Source organism: Mastigoproctus giganteus, chromosome 10 (assembly GCF_048544385.1).
Source record: "Mastigoproctus giganteus isolate SK-2022 chromosome 10, ASM4854438v1, whole genome shotgun sequence".
In the NCBI taxonomy this organism is placed as follows: Eukaryota; Metazoa; Arthropoda; class Arachnida; order Uropygi; family Thelyphonidae; genus Mastigoproctus; species Mastigoproctus giganteus.
Genome location: NC_143584.1, coordinates 232,128,834 through 232,146,163, shown reverse-complemented (window position 1 = coordinate 232,146,163; position 17,330 = coordinate 232,128,834). Strand labels below are relative to the sequence as shown.

General features: G+C 38.7%; 1 protein-coding gene across 1 annotated transcript in view; it reads right to left on the bottom strand.

Annotated features, from left to right (window-relative positions):
* Positions 1-7,776: 7,776 nt before the first annotated feature.
* The window catches only part of RpL27A (ribosomal protein L27A), a 73,087-nt gene continuing 63,533 nt past the window's right edge, over positions 7,777-17,330 (bottom strand). The window contains exon 5 of the mRNA XM_090384015.1: positions 7,777-7,939. Within this exon, the coding sequence (XP_090240141.1) occupies positions 7,811-7,939 (129 nt within the window). The 3' untranslated portion in view covers positions 7,777-7,810. The remainder of the gene's footprint in view (positions 7,940-17,330) is intronic.

The window sequence follows — 17,330 nt, the reverse complement described above, 5'->3', positions numbered from 1 at the left end:
CGCTAACTTGTTCAATTAGTGAAATTTCATTCACATTGTTTTTAAATTATGCCATTTAAACTATTTTGATGCAAATTTTCAATCTGCACTATAGTTCAGACATATCCTCAAATGACAGTCTCTTTTAAAGTGTATTCTTACATCTTAGCCGAAACTTATATACTTCGACAGCAAGCAAATCCCTATTAGTTGTATGAGAGAAACTATTTATAATAGGAAATCGTATCAATGAACAGAAAACAATATTTTCAGGATGAACGACAGACTGCCTGCAAGTAGTAAAGAATAAATGTATCTGTAATGAACAATTACTAATTTTAATAAATTATTAAAGTAACACTGCTTGAGGGACTAAATGTAATCAGTTTTTTCCATTTTCAACATAATTATATGGAGATTTTATTCCTTTGTTAGAAATGTGCATTTTCAAATCAATGGCAGAAAAAGAAAAGTTGCTATACCTCTGTGAATTTTTACTGATATCTAATACTATCAGCTTAAGTTTGGAACACATCAAAAAATGAACCCCAGCCCATCACTGTATTAATGGACATGAAAATGATCCACTCAGTGAATGCCCTTCAACATCATGAAACAAATAAAATGTCATCAAAATGAAGGAACTCATGCAAATTGATAGGAAAATGACCATTGAGATTGCTCACGAAGTTTCACTGTCTGTAGGCTCAGTACACACAATCTCATGCAAGATTTAGAAATGCACATGTGTGTGTGCACGCAAAGTTCCAAGCTTGCTGTCAATCAAATGGACTGCAGAGAAGCCATCAACGGTTTATTTGAAAAATCTATACAGGATCCAAGGTCTCGAACAAAAGTGGTCATTGGGGGATGAGTTGGGTGTTTGCCCACGACCTCCAAGAAGTCTCATGCGACAAAATCTAGTCATGCTGATAATTTCTTTCAGTGACGAGGGCACATCATCATCATCAGGCATTTTCAATCCACTGCAGGATGAAGGCCACTCCAGCAACTTTCCAGTTCCTTCTGTTTTGTGCAATGGCCATCCATTTACTACCCACAAACACATGAATTTCATCTGTCCATGTCGTTGTCTTCTAGGTTTTCTTTTAGTTCCTCTTGGTACCATTCTGTTATTTTCTTAGTCCAGCTGTTGGGTGTTTGCCCACGACCTCCAAGAAGTCTCATGCGACAAAATCTAGTCATGCTGATAATTTCTTTCAGTGACGAGGGCACATCATCATCATCAGGCATTTTCAATCCACTGCAGGATGAAGGCCACTCCAGCAACTTTCCAGTTCCTTCTGTTTTGTGCAATGGCCATCCATTTACTACCCACAAACACATGAATTTCATCTGTCCATGTCGTTGTCTTCTAGGTTTTCTTTTAGATCCTCTTGGTACCATTCTGTTATTTTCTTAGTCCAGCTGTGTCCTGGCCAAGTCCATTTCAGTTCTTAAGCTTTGAAAATATTGTCTTTTACAGGTGACCCCCGCTTAACGCCGATAGTTCGTTCCGGGAAAACAGAGCGCTAAGTGAATCCGCGTTAAGCGAGCGCCATATTCCCATAAGGTAACATATGTATTTGTGAGTTGCGGTCTATTCCATAGGATATTTTCTAATCAATAATAAATGGTAGTGAAAATATGCACCAATGTCGATTAAAAATATTTAATATTCAAAGTTTTGTACATATAAAATATTCTACATTATATACACATATAATTATGAGGTAATTAACTAACGAAAATCATGAATTTATTAATTCGATGGCCCTGTGCTCTCGAGTTTTCGTATCTTTGGTTTTCCTCTCATTGTACATCATGTAGGGATTCATTTCTTTCTTCAAATTTCTTATTACCTTGGCACTTTGTTCCATGTCAGGGTTGCTCTCCCGGAAATAATCACACATTTTTTCGAAGTGTTCAAAAGCTTCACTAAGTCCTTTTGCAGTCAATGACTTCATCTATAGGATCTTGATCATCATCTCCCTCAATAGCAAGCTCTTGTTCTTTTATAATTTCCATTAGTTCTTCATTAGAGAGACCATCCCTGTCATTGTCGATCATCTCTTGTACGATGTCTTCGTTAATTTCGTGTAATCCTTCTTTTCCGAGCTCAACAATTTGTGTTTTAACATTTTCAACGGAATCATCAGGTTCCTGGGAATGCTTTATGCAATTTTTCCAAACTTTCCTCCACACTCCATTCATGGTTTTCTGAGTCACTTCATCCCAGGCACTTGAAATGTTGTAGATGGCGGTTTTAATGTTATAGGATTTCCAAAACTCCTTTAAGCTCGGTACATTTTCAGTGTTGATGGCTTTAATAGCTTGGGAAAAGGTGTTCCTTATGTAGTACGCTTTAAATGTTGCAATTACTCCTTGGTCCATTGGTTGGATCAGAGACGTAGTGTTTGGAGGCATGTAAAAAACTTTTATGTGATTGTTCAAGTCTTCTAAGCTCTCTTTGCTTGGGTGTCCTGGCACATTGTCCATGATTAGAATAGCTTTATAACCAATGTTATTTTTCGCACAATATTTTTCCACTGCAGGACAGAAGAACTCAGCATACCAATCAATGAAAAGCGGCCTGGTTACCCAAGCTTTTTTATTAGCCTTCCAAATTTCAGGTAGGTTTGATTTAGCTAAACCTTTAAGAGCCCTTGGATTTTCGGACTGGTAAAAATCCCCTGCAGCATTACCAACCAACAACAAAGTTAACCGATCCTTCGCCGCTTTGAAGCCTGGCATGTTTTTTTCTTCTTTCCGATATGAAACTTCTTTTAGGCATTCGTTTCCAAAAAAGACCTGTTTCATCTATGTTAAAAACTTGAGCAGTATAACATCACTCTTCAATAATTTTAACAAATTCTTTTTTGAAAGTTTCGGCTCCTTGTTGATCTGCACTTGCAGCTTCTCCCTGTATTGCTACGTTGTGCAGGTTATAGAGCTTTCTAAATCTATCAAACCAGCCCTTACTAGCGTTAAATGGTTCCATATTTTTTTCAGGGTGAGCTTCCTTTAAATCTTCATATAGGCTCTTCGCTTTTTCTTTAATAATAATTGAACTTAAAGGAATTCTACGTTGAATGTTGTCTTCAATAAAATTATGTAGTAGTTTCTCCATTTCAATCATAATAGCCGGCCTAGCGCAGGTCAATTTAGTTGCCTGCAGGGGAACAGCTGTTTTTCCAGCTGCTAAAATTGATTCATTTTTTATGATTGTTCTTACAGTTGAACCTGCCAGTCCTAAATTATTGCACACATCCACTTGTCTTTGACCGGAATCAATTCTCTTCAAAACGTCTAATTTAATTTTCAAACTCAATGTTTTTCTTACCTTTCCAATCTTTGCACCATGTCCAGACATTGTTGCTTTTTCATTCTTATCCGCCATAACTCTGCAAATGTAACTGCGTTGCACTGATTGTGATACGATGTTCGAGTACAGTAAACTGTCTGTATGTCTAACACTGTATGCACTGAATGATATCTAGAATTCCTCTGGCAAGTGAGCTGAAGACGGTGACAAACGTTTTATTTATCTGAAAAGTTCGATTTTACCGTGTAGTAAAATCAAATGGTTGTTTATTGCAGGAAAAGTACTGTAAATCAATTATGGTGTGACTCATGGAGAATGTTTATGGAATTTCCAAAACAGTAAAACAAACAAATTTTATGTACTTCGGGTAACCACAAGGTCAGAGGAGTTCAGAAGACAAGAGAATACTGTACAAGAAACAGCACCGCATTTAGCACTCATGGGATTGATTGTGTGAAAAACATTTCGCAAGTTATAGTTCCCACAGTAAAACAAAAGAAGAGATAGGGAGTAAATCTATTTTTAGTATCTTCTATTACAGGTCAGAACAGAAAATGCAGCTTCGTAACAACATATGACACTGGATGGTAAATTTTTTCAACTTGAGTACTAAAAAAGAATTTCTCCCTTGAAACTATCCACACCAAGAAAATAAGAGCATATTGAAAGTTTCAATTTTGTACAGAGTAGAAATTATAAAAAATAATTACTGTAGTTAATTTCATGGTGGCTATTTTCTCCTTTTGCCAAAAAAAAAGGCTCAAAACAGACTGGACTGAAGACGAATTTGCCAAAAATTCAATCTGTATGCTAGTAAAATAGTGTTACAGTGAGTTTTGACAGCGTTATAGTCAGATACGGGTTATAACGTAAGAACAGCATTATAGCGAACCGCGTTATAACGGGGGCCTGCTGTATATATGTTTTCTGCCTAATGCACGTGTTTCTCTTATCCAAGTCAAATTCATAACAATTTGTTCCATTCTTTGCTGTGTGGTTTTCAGCTTCTTTTCCATACCTTTGGTGAGTGCCCAAGTTTCACTTCCATAAGTCATGTAAGGGAGTATACACTGGTTCATTATTTTATGTTTCAGACAAATTGGGATATTGCTCCTCAGTATGTGAATGCTATTCATCCAAAATTTATTCTTCTCTTGACTTCTAGCCATTTATATTATCGCAGCTAATGACTCATCCCAGATAAGTATATGACTCCACCTTTTCAATTACTGCTCCTTCAATGATTATATCCATTTCTGTGGCATATGTGTTCATCATTACTTTAGCTTTAGCAATATTTATATTCAGTCCAAAATCCTTACTAATTGCATAACTGATTAAGCTTTTCCTCTAATTCTATGGGATTATGGCTTATCACAATGCCATCTGCAAATCGTAAATGGTTTAGATACTCTCCATTCACAATGACTCCTTTCTGTGACAGGTCCAATCTTCAGAAAGCTTCTTGAAAGGCAGCAATAAAGAACTTCAGAAATAGTGTCTCCACATTGAACTGCTTTCTCAATTTTAAATTGCTGCTGTCTTTGTCCAGTCTAATAAAGGAGGTAGCCTTCCCATATATTTGCTTCAAAATCATAATACATGGGGAATCTATGCATTGTCTTTCCAGTGCCCAACTGTATGGAGTCGAATGCTTTTTCATAATCCACAAATGCCAGGCACAATGGAGTTTTATATTATTATTATTTTTTTATGTAAACCCCAAAAAGGAGAGGTATTAGAACCTATAGTACTTAGTACCATGCTTGGGTTGGAGGTTGAGAAGACGAAAGAAGATATTTGTTGACATTGGACTTGAACTTCTGTAGACTAATTTTCAGGAAATACGTATGAAGGAAGGAAGGTTGTTCCAGAAAACGGCAGTTGAATGAATAAACGAGGATGACGAAAAGTTGGTTCTGTGAGTTTGGAGTTGGACATTAAATGGATGTTGGCAGCACATGTTCGGACTGTTTTGAAAGAGAGAGCGGGAATTATAGAAGCCAATTCAGAAGAACATGGAAATATCTGCAGAAGCAGCATTCAACAGAAACAGTGCGTCTATGAGAGAGCGAATGGAGACTTTGTTAAAGATGAATCATTAATCAACCTAACTGCCCTCTTCTGAATGGAATCAAGAAGCCTCAGAGAGGTTTTGGGGGCACCACCCCAGATGTGGGAACAATATTCCATGGCAGGGCAGATTTGCGATTTATACAGAATGAGCACTGTTTGGAAGAAAAGTAATGGTGAGAGCAAAAGAGAAAACCAAGTTATTTAGATGCAGAGGAAGCAATATTTGTAATGTGCTTGTGCCAAGAGAGATTAGAAGTCAGGGTAAAGAGATATATCATTTTGCCTAGAAATCAGAGTGTCACTAAAGATAAGCATAGAAAAGAATCCTTTTTGCGAGATATAAGACAAGACTGAGTTTTAAAAGGGTTGAAATCAACTAAGTTGTCTTTGCCCCACTGGAGAATTACCTGAAGATCGGCATTTAAGGAATTGGTAGCAGATTTTCGAGAAGTTGAAGCTGATTGAGCAGGACAAGGGTTCTCAAAATGGAAAGTGGAAAGCAATGTGCTATCATCGGCAAAACTGTGGATAGGATTTCCAGTCAATGGAAGAAGGTCATTAATATACAAGAGGAAAAGAGTGTGGGGAAAGAACTGAACCTTGGGGGACAAACGCATTAGTGGAGAAGTTAGAAGACAGAGAGCCATCTATCATCACCCTCAGTGAACGATCAAAGAGAAAACTGGATAACCAATTACTAAAAACAGTTGGCAAACCATAAGATGGAAGCTTGTTTAGAAGACCTTTATGTCAAAATTGCTTTCTCCATTAGCTGCAATGTTACGTGAAGAGCTATAGTTGAGAATCCTGTCATAAAGCTAGCTTGCTCTTTCAGTTGATTCTCATCAAGTATTCTTTCTAATCTGTTAATAATGACCCTTGTGACCAACTTGTTTATGTTGGATAACAAGCTAATCTGTCTATAATTTCCAATTAATCTTCTTTCTTATGCAGAAAAGCTGATTGCATTATTCCACTCCTTAGGCCTTTCCTAATGTATTTTGTGAAGGGTCTTGCCACTTTGTCATGTCTCATCCTCCTAATTTTAACAACTCTGCAGTACCTTCTTCACCTGTGACCTTCTGATTCTTCGATGCATGATCTATCTCATCAGGAAGGATATCAGTCCTTTGTTTTCCCTTAATGCTTGTTCTAAAGCTTCTTATGTCCTCCCCGAGTCTCTTTCTAATGGCATTGCATAACTCAGTATACTCAATTTTGTGCTTGTCAGTGTTTATCTTGGTCTTCATTTGTCGTCTTCAGTTTATCACGACAGGTGTTTCTTGACTAATTTTATCCTCTTTGGATTTCTTTTTACCTACAGGTTTGTTGGGCTGTATCACTATCAGAAAGTTGTAGTCCTCATTGATATCTTGGTCCTCAAATGTCTGCAGCTCAAACTTGTTTTTTTTTTTTTTTGAAGTTCCAGTTCACACACTGTTTTTTTTCCCTCTACTGTTATCTCAAAGACCTTCATATTATTTACTTGAGTCAGATGAGGGCACAGTGCACCAAAAAATTGTTACTAAGGGAAGGCTGGAACTTTAACAGCTTTAATGATGCTAACTACATTGAAGTTTTGACACTTTTGTATGAGAATGTCAGGCAAAGGCAACAGTAAAAACGGAAGGATGGCTGGATCCTGCACCATGACAATGTCCCATCACATGGCAATGGCAGTTCAGCAGAGAAAGAATTTTAAAGATTTGTTTCAAAGCCTGGGAAGAACGAGCAAGTGCGTATGTGTAAAGGAAGGTACTTTAAAGGTGATTAGGTTAGTAAGTCCAACTGTTCACTCAAACTTTTAAAGTAAAATTCTGGGAATATTTTGAACACACCTCATATTATGCTTGTTATGTTTGTTAGTTTTTTGGTTTTTAGGAGCATTAGCAACTAAGGCCATATTGCTCCGGGATATGCGGTGGTCATTCCTTGACCTTTCCGCATCCTTCGTACTTGGTGGTGACAGGCTTGAACCCTGGTCTAATCAAGAAGCGTGTACTACGCAATGCTGCTCCTTCCCACCTGGCTACGGAGGTGACAATATTATGCAACCAAACAGTTAAATTTTATTCACATTGAATATCACCTAAACTGCTGCTTCTAATACTTTTTTAAAATGCAGAATTTATACAATTTGAACATATAGTGACATTATTTCACCTTTCCCATAGCCTTAATAGTGCCTTTAGATGTTATCATGAAATATAGTAACAAACGTCAAATGTCGAAAACAAAGAAAAATTACTGGTTGGGATGATACTGTGTAATGCTGCTTGTGAAAGCAAATAATGGTGAGTGTTTTTCCCAATTACAAATTTTGCACATTTCTCTGGTAGTTTTCCATGGATTACTAATTTAGGAGTATAAAAAAATAACTTTCTGCAAAATGTCTATAAGTTATTTTCAAACATTTAATGATTTTTACATTCACGCAGTTAATACACAACAACCACCGACAGATTTGATTTTTTCTTCTGCCTGTTTGCTAAAGAACTTGGCCTTCACTATGACAGGTTGTTTTGGTAACTTGCCTTTTCCCAGTACCTTGTAATAGCCCTAAAATGAAAGAAATCTGATAAGGTTTATGATCAACTGATAATCGAATTAACAGAAACAACAGATTTTGAATATGTAGAAATTAACTGAACACAGGTATGTCCAAGAAAAGTTTAATTAAAATATTTTCGTTCAAGCCACTAAACTGATAAAACTAGTAATCTTAATTCATAGTATACACACAAATAATTCAGGAATCAATGATCATTAAAATGTCACGTAACAAATCATATTTCCAATTTTTTTTGTTTTATTTACAACGATTGCAGAAGGCCTGTTAAGTAGCATTAAAGATACATTATGTTCTGGTATTGACTGGAAGGAACTTGGGTGAGCAGAATAAAACCACTGGTGTTTCCCTATTAGAGACAATAGCCATTAATTGGCTCTAACAGGACAGTCCAATGTAGTGGGCTTTCCTGTTAATAACTATCATTAACACAAGTATTTTGATCAAACAAAATCCCATTTTTAGAGAGCAGGGACAGGGGCACAGGCACCTACAAGAGGTTTCAAAAGGTGAGGCCTTTTAATCTTCACTCTTGATATTATTTTAGCATTGTATTAGAATTAGTAGTAAAGCACAAGGAAGCCAAGCTTTTTCTGTACTGAAGGGAAAAAAAAAACATGTTTTTCCTCCTCCGCCTCATGTAAGGAGCCATCTGGCTGACCTTTGCATTTCACCAAGCTGTCCGACTCAACTAGCCACAGAGGCAACTTATCTTAATAACTCAGATCTTGCAATCTAAAGGAAAACTCTTTTATGACCCTGTATTAACCATTTTCCAAGTAATTTGAAATTATGGCCTCTAGTTCTGTGAATATTTATAAAAGTGAAATTTTGCCGCCATTCTTTTTAATGTCCCTCTGTCATACAGACCTGAATGAAGTTTTTCTAAGGCATAGCTGCCAATAACAGAGCAAAGTGAAGGAGAAATTGTCTGCCAGGGGCAAAGGTTGATGACGTAGAGCAGATATCATCTTTTAAGGGCACAAAAGGTGATATAGTTGTACACGTTGGCACTAATGATATTAAGAGTAGGAGACCGGCGGAATTACTTAAAAAGTACAGGTCACTGTTGAAAAAAAGCCGTGAATTAGGGTTGAATTTGAAAGTATCTGCAATTCTGCTCAGACACGATAGGAGGGAGTATATGATGAGAGCCCTGTCGATCAATTCAGCCCTGGAAAGATTGTGCAAGGCTCAAGGGGTAGAATTTTTTTCAGCCTGATCTGTACTTGTTAACAGGAGAGACTGCTTCTATAGGGATGGGATACACTTAAATAGAAAGAGTGCAAGAATGTTTGCTGATGCTATCGAGGCAGTGTTAGGTGGGTCGGAAAACTGCTAGATTGGGGGGGGGGGATACAAGGACTAATAGATTAACAGTAGCCACTGGCAGAGGTGAAAGTGATTCATGCACTGCTTCTATTGGAATGAGCTGCAGCCTGGAAAATAAGATGCAGGATATTTCAGAGATTGCTGGGAATCGTTGGGGTACAAATAAACGCATAGGTTGTGTTAGGGTAGCTAACAAAAAGAACTGGTGCATATATACTTGCGTGTACACCAATGCTAGGAGTTTAGTAAATAAATTTGATGAATTTGAGGTATTGCTCAAAACATCAAAGGCAGATATTGTTGGGATATCAGAGACGTGGTGTCACAGAAATAAGGAATGCAGAACTGGAATTTGGGGAGTAAAACGTCAACAGAAAGGATAGACAGGATAGGAAGGGGGGAGGGGTTATGCTATTAGTTAAGAAACACATAAAAACCAAGGAAGTGAAGCCAGTCAACATCGCTGGACAGTGCAGTGTTGAGTCAGTTTGGTGTGACATAAGCATTGGAAGATCAAAATTGAGAGTAGGAGTGTGCTATAGGCCTAATGACTCTGATGAGTATAATAAGAAACTTTACAGGGAAATAGAGTGGGCCAGTAAATCAGAGTCTTATAATGGGGGATTTTAATTTCCCAGATATTGACTGGAATTTGGGGGCTGGTCACTCACACACTAGAAAGGCTTTTGGGGATTTATTGGATGATTGTTTTCTACATCAGCATGTTCGGGAGGCAACTAGAGGGAGTAATACTCTTGATTTGATTATCAGTAGTGATTCTTCATGTATTAAGAATCTACAGTTAAATGAACCACTAGGTGGCAGTGATCACAGTGTGCTGAAGTGGGATTTACTCAAAGTGGTAACTACCATTAGGGGTAAAGGGAAGGGTTATTGCTTTCGTAAAGGCGACTACGATGGACTGAGAGAGTATTTAAATTCTATACAGTGGGACCAACTGATGATGCTACCAACGGCAAATTCAAAATGGGAAGCATTCAAAGAACTTATCTTGGAAGCTACTAGGCTTTACATACAAACTAAGAAATATTGTTCAAGGTTTAGGCGTAAGCGGATGTCAGATGAACTAATGAGACATATGGCAGAGAAGAAAAATGCATGGGATACATACAAATTAACACGTGACACAGAAGCCTATGATAGATACAAGTTGATCTGTAACCAAGTTACAAAGGTGGTTAGGCAGGCAAAGGCAGATTACGAGAAATCTTTGGCAAAGGATGCAAAGAAAAACAGCAAAGAGTTCTTTACTTATGTAAACTCTAGAAGGAAGGGGATGAATCAGATTGGTCCACTTTATCGATGGTTCAACTGTTAATGATCCTGCTCAGGTAGCTAATAAACGAAATGAATATTTTGCATCGGCATTCACACATGAGGAGTTATTCAAGAAGGAGAATGACAGAGGTGTACTCAACTCTGGCAGTAAGCTAGAGAATCTTGTAATAACTGAGAGTAAAGTGGAGGAGAAATTGTTGAAGATAAATACAAGAAAGGCACCAAAGGAAGTAAGGAAACCTTTAGCCATAATTATGAGAGCTTCCTTGGACTCAGGGGGAAGTACCCATGGACTGGAGATGTGCAAATGTGACCCCCAATTCACAAAGGAGGATCAAAGGCTGACACAAGTAATTAGACCTGTGAGTTTAACTTGTGTTCCCGGAAAATTAATGGAGGCACTGGTTAAAGAAGCACTGCAGGATCATCTAGACAAGACTTCAGTTATAGCTCAGACACAGCATGGTTTTGTTAAGGGGAAGTCTTGCCTGACCAATTTGATTGGATACTATGATGCAGTCATAAAAGAACTGGAGGCAGGGAATAACTTTGATATTATATACTTGGATCTTAGAAAGGCTTTTGATACTGTTGCACACGGAAAACTGCTGCACAAATTGGAGCAGTGTGGATTTGGAGGCAAATTGCTGCTAGGGATAAAGGGGTGGTTGAGGGGGAGAAGACAGAGAGTGGTAATCAATGGACACTGCTCATCATGGGGTAATGTTATTAGTGGTGTTCCTCAGGGTTCAGTATTGGGTCCATTATTGTTTTCTGTATTTATAAATGATATTGATGATGGTATATCAAGCTTAATGTCCAAGTTTGCAGACATTAAGAAGGTTGGCAGGGTTGTCAAGGACATTACTGACACTATGCTACTGCAACAGGATCTGGAAAGGTTGAGCAGATGGGCTGAGAGGTGGCAAATGAAGTTTAACATTGACAAATGTAAAGTACTACATATGGCAAACCGCAACCCCAGAGCAACGTATCAACCCTGTGGTACTACACTGACAGTGGTAGAGAATGAAAGGGACCTGGGGGTGGTTGTGCAGGCAGATATGAAGTTTTCTGAGCAGTGCAGATGGGCTGCAAGAGTAGCTCATGGTGTATTGTCGATGATATATAGGAATTTTTCTATCAGGGATAAGGAGGCGATTATTCCCTTGTATAAGGCAATGGTCAGGCCACACCTAGAGTACTGTATACAGGTCTGGAGGCCTCATTTCAAGAAGGATGTAGAGATACTGGAACGAGTACAGAGAAGGGCAACAAGATTAGTGAATGGAACAAAGGGGTGCTCTTACGAAGAAAGGCTTAAGTTTTGCAAATTACAGTGTCTGGAGACTAGGCACCAGCGAGGTGATCTGATAGAGGTGTATAAAGCCTTGAATGGTTTGAGCATGCTCAATGCTGATGGGATTCTTCCTCTTGCTCAGAATAATCACCTGAGAGGACATAAATTCAAATTGAGGAAGGACAGATGTAGGATAGACGTGAGGAAATTTGCCTTTAGCCAGCGGGTGGTTGGTTGGTGGAACAGACTTCCATCCTTTGTCGTGGAAGTTGATAGCCTAAATAAGTTTAAGGCTCAGCTGGACAGGTATTTCGAATGAACAGAGGAGTGAAGTGGAAGTGGTTATTTATTTATTTATTTTTTTTTTTTTTTTGGCTGATGCTGCATAAGCTTGCTTTCTGGCATCAAATGCCTCTACTAATGCTAATGCTAATAAGAAAGGCACCTGAGGTAGATGGGATTTACGCAGTTATATTAAAGGAGGCAGCAAAGGAAATAAGCAAACCCTTAGCCTTAATTATAAGAGCTTCCTTGGACTCTGGGGAGGTACCCATGGACAGGAGTCGTGCAAATGTGACCCCAAATCACAAAAGAGGATCGAGGGGTGACAAGTAATTAAAGAACCGTTAGTTTAACTTCTGTTCTGGAGGAATTAATGAAGGCACTGGTTAAAGAAGCACTGCAGGATATCTAGACAAGACTTCAGTTATAGTTAGGACACAGTATGGGTTTGTCGTAGCCGAGTGGGCAGGAGCGGGAGTGCAGTAGCACACGCTCTTTGAGTAGACCGGGGTTCAAGCCCCTGCCTGCTGAATACGGTCGATCTGCCAACCCGCACTGGACCAGCGTGGCAGATTATGGTCCATTTCCCTCAGCATGAATTGTTGAGGAGGCTTCCATCCTGCAGTGGGTTGATAATGGCTGCACTTTACTTTTTTTTTATGGGTTTGTTAAGGGGAAGTCTTGTCTGACCAATTTGATTGGTACTATGATATGATCACAAAGGAATTGGCGTAGGGAATAACTTTGATATCATATATTTTGATCTTAGAAAGGCTTTTGGTACTGTTGCACATAGAAGACAACTGTACAAATTGGAGCAGTATGGCTTTAAGGGACAATTGCTGCTATGGATAAAGGGATGGCTGAGTGGGAGAACAGAGTGGTAATCAATGGACACTGCTCTTCGTGGACTAATGTTATTAGTAGTGTAGCCCAGGGTCCACGTTGTTTTCTATATTCATCATTAATACTTATGAAGGTATGTATATCAGGCTTAATGTCTAAGTGTGCAGGGTTGTTAATGATGTTACTGACAGTGCGCTGCTGCAACAGGATCTAGAAAAGTTGAGCAGATGGGCTGAGAGGTAGCAACTGAAGTTTAGCATTGACAAATGAATATGGGTAGCAGTAACCCCAGAGTAATGTATCAACTGTGTCGTATCAGGATGGTAGAGGATGAAAAGGACCTGGGGGTAATTGTGCAGTCAGATATGAAGTTTTCTGACAGGACAGACAGCATACAAGAGTAGCTCATGGTGTCTTGTCAATGATATATGGGAATTTTTCTAGCAGGGATAAGATGATTATCCCCTTGTATAAGGCAATGGTCAGGCCTCACCTCGAGTACTGTATGTAGGTCTGCAGGCATCATTTTAAGAAAGATGCAGTGCTGCTGGAACAAGTACAGAGAAGGGCAACAAGATTAGTGAATGGAACAAAGGGTTGCCCTTACAAAGAAAGGGCAACCCTTTGTACTGTTTTGCAAATTAAGAGTGTCCTGTGACTAGGCATCTGTGAGGTAATCTGACTGAGGTGTATAAGGCCTTGAATAATGGCCTGAAGGGACAAATTCAAACTGAGGAAAGGCAGTTGTAGAATAGATGTGTGAAAATTTGCCTGTAGCAGCCAGCAGGTGATTGATTGCTGGAACAAACTTCCATCTGTCACTGTAGAAGTTGACTGCTTAAATTGAAGACATAACTAGACAAACATTTGGAGCGAATGGACGGGAAGGAATTTTTATTTTTTTTTTGGCTGATGCTATATAAGCTTGCTTTCATGGATCATATGCCTCTACTAATGCTAATCTCTTTAGCCATGTATAAGATGTCTTTCTTTGTACAAGTAACCTTTCACAGATCTTGTTAAGCGAGTTCATCTTCAGACATTTTCAAGCTCGTCATGGCCTTACAGCCACTTGATATAATAGGACACTGACATCCCTATCAACACAAGCAAATATTCCAAAAAAAAATCGCCACCATGGGCCGGCCTACCTTGCTGTCTACACTGCTTTGAGAACTTCATGTCTGAACATATTAAATTCGAAATCCGTTTCCTCATTAATGTCTTATAATTCAATCATAATCGCTGATTGAGTTATTTGGCGATTGCTACTTTTCCCGAAATGTACGACTTAGCTGCATTTTCTTACATTAAAATATAGCTGCCACTTTTCTGACCGTCACAGAAGCTTAAGTCATTCTGAAGCTCTGCTCAGTAATAATCGTCCGTTACTCTACCAATCTAGACATTACTTACAAATTGCACTCCATCCCTTCATCAATATCATTTAAAAAAATCAAAAACAACAGTGGTCACCAAGTTGACTGTTGGGAACACCACTTCTAACATTAGACCAATCTCAAAAGTAAACATTAATCACAACCCTCTGCCTCTTTCCCCAGCCATTTCAGGACCTCCCCTGTGATTTGAACATGTTCCAGCATATACAGTAAGCTCTCACGTGGAACCAAGCCAAATATTTTGCTAAAATTCAAATAAAAAACAAATTAAATCCCACACCCAGGTCAAGGGTAACCATCGAAATAGCCAATCGGTTTAATCAAACAAGATTTTCCCTTAAGAAAATGATGTTGTATAGTCATCAGAATTCCATTTCTATCTAATCTAAATGGAATTCTGAAGACTTGCACTCTATCACTTCTCCTATGACATCATATTCTTGCCCTTCACTCTTTCTCAGAACTGCCTTTATGTATTGGTGATACAGTAACACTTCTCCAATCCTGGAGAGGAATTACCTTCAATTATGACCTCATAATTAACCTTAGTGGTCCATTGTACTCTCTTGCTGTTTCCTTCAAGATTACTGGTTGTATCCCATTAACTTCAGGAGCTTTCCTTGTATTTAGGATTGAGTTTTTCTAATAAACATCTGTAATTTGAATATTGCTAATACTACTCGGCCTCTCCTCGCTAAAAAAAAAAAAAAAATCAAAGATCAATGCAAAGTACCCACCCAATTGGTCATCTGTGTTATCCCAGGCTTGCTCATACCCATTACTCAAGGGTCGGATTGCTTTATTTTCTTCTTTGTATCCACATACATGAAGACATTATTTTCTCTTGTAGACAGTGATTTATAGTCTCTGCCAACCTAAATTTTTGTGATACTATTGCAGATAAATTTGTAGCTCACCTTAGCATCCTTTCCCCACTTTTCCTAATGGTGTATATATATATATATATAGGGTGATTCACTACCAGTGCAAACTTGCAGGAGGTGTAGGGGGCACAAAGACAAATCGGAATCACATAGCATTGCAGGGTCTGAAATGCCTTCATCATGCAGTAGAGGACGTTGAACGGGATGTCGTGTGAACAGCAATCCCGCTCGAAATCAGCATTTGCGAACCGGTTCCCGAGGCAGTAGGATGGACGAGTATTCAAACATTGAACTGGCCGACATGCACCTCGAGTATGGAGCTGCGGACTGTAACGGGTGTGCCGCTCTGCGCTTGTACCAGGAACGTTTCCTGCACAGGCGTGCTCCTCATCATACGATTTCCGCACATGTGCACAGAAGGTTACGTGAGACTGGTTGTTTCACGAGAGGTACCATGAATCGAGAGCGAACGACGAGGACGCCAGACAATGAAGAGAATGTCCTACGTCTTGCAGAAGGCAATCCGAGTAAGAGTACTCGAGCGATAGGCCAACGATTGGGTATTTCCAAATCCACTCTATGGAGGATACTGTCAACAAACCAAATGAGTTTATACTATCTGCAACGCGTCCAATAATTGGAGCCTGCGGATTATCCACTCCGGAGGACTTTTGTTACTTGGTTTCTTCAACAGAAACGGTTCGCAAATGCTGACTTCCACCAGGATCGCTGTTCATGTGACCTCCCATTCAACGTCCTCTACCGCATGAAGGCATTTCGGACCCTGCAATGCTATGTGATTCCGATTCGTCTTTGTGCCCCCTACACCTCCTGCAAGTTTGTCGCACTGGTAGTGAATCACCCTGTGTGTGTGTGTGTGTATGTATATATATATATACACACACACACAGTGGAACTTATCTATTACGAACTTCTATTTAATGAATTTCTCTATATTATGAATGTTTTCGCAAAACATTGCACCTTGAAACGAAATTACATTTAAAATTAACCCCATATAGCGAAGTGTTAGTCTCTCTATAACGAATTTTTAAAAAAATTAGTAAAAGCATTTTTGAAGATTTTCACGCATTTACTGCTAATGCAGCCACTCAAATATACTGCCTCCTATCCTCCGAAATTGAGCATTAGCATCTGGAATTAAATAATCATCCTTTTAGTGAACACTTGTGGCCATTGACGCCCATAGGAGGGCCTTTGTTTCATTTTTGTTACAGTTATAAAACCAAATGGGTTTCTTGATGGCTTTCCAAATGAGTTAATGAACAAAAGTGGTCATAAACTTTACAATAAATAGGATAGATTTGTAAACTGAAGTTGGCTCAGGGAAAAATGAAATTCACTGCAGTAAACCTTTAGCGTGCTGCGGTGGCAATACATAGAATGCTACCACAGTCGGATTTTAGTAACGCCTACTGAGTGACATTCGCTTCTCACCTCAAGAAACCATCCCTGTAGATGGTTTTCATGCATTTTTTTTTTTTAATTTCATTCTTTTAGAACAATTTGTCATCGATCACATAGGCTATATGCTCTTGTATTTTATTTATTTTTTCTGAAGAGTAACATACGCATACATTAACCATAAATTCTTTCGTGTATATAAGAATGAAAGCAGAATAAAAGAAATTCATAAAGGCGTATATTTCTTCAAAGTGATTGATAGGAAAGGTCACGCAATACTGTTGAACTGGCAAGCAAACGTAATTGAGTAGGCGGTACTAACATTTCACTATATGGCCAGGGCAGCGAAATTTGCGGTGTGTGTAACGGCAAGAGCTGCATTCGAGTAATTTTTACAGTTGCGGAAACAATGTCGAAGAGAAAGTGTTTAAGTATTAATGATAAAGCAAAGATTGTTATGATATTGACCAGGGTTTTAAGAAAAAAGGTGTTGCCAAGAAATATGGCATACCTGCAAGCAGCTTATCCATGATTTTAAAAAATCGAGAATCAATTTTAAAGGCAATGGAAGGAGAAGAAGACAACAAGGGAATTAAGTTCTGTATATACAAAG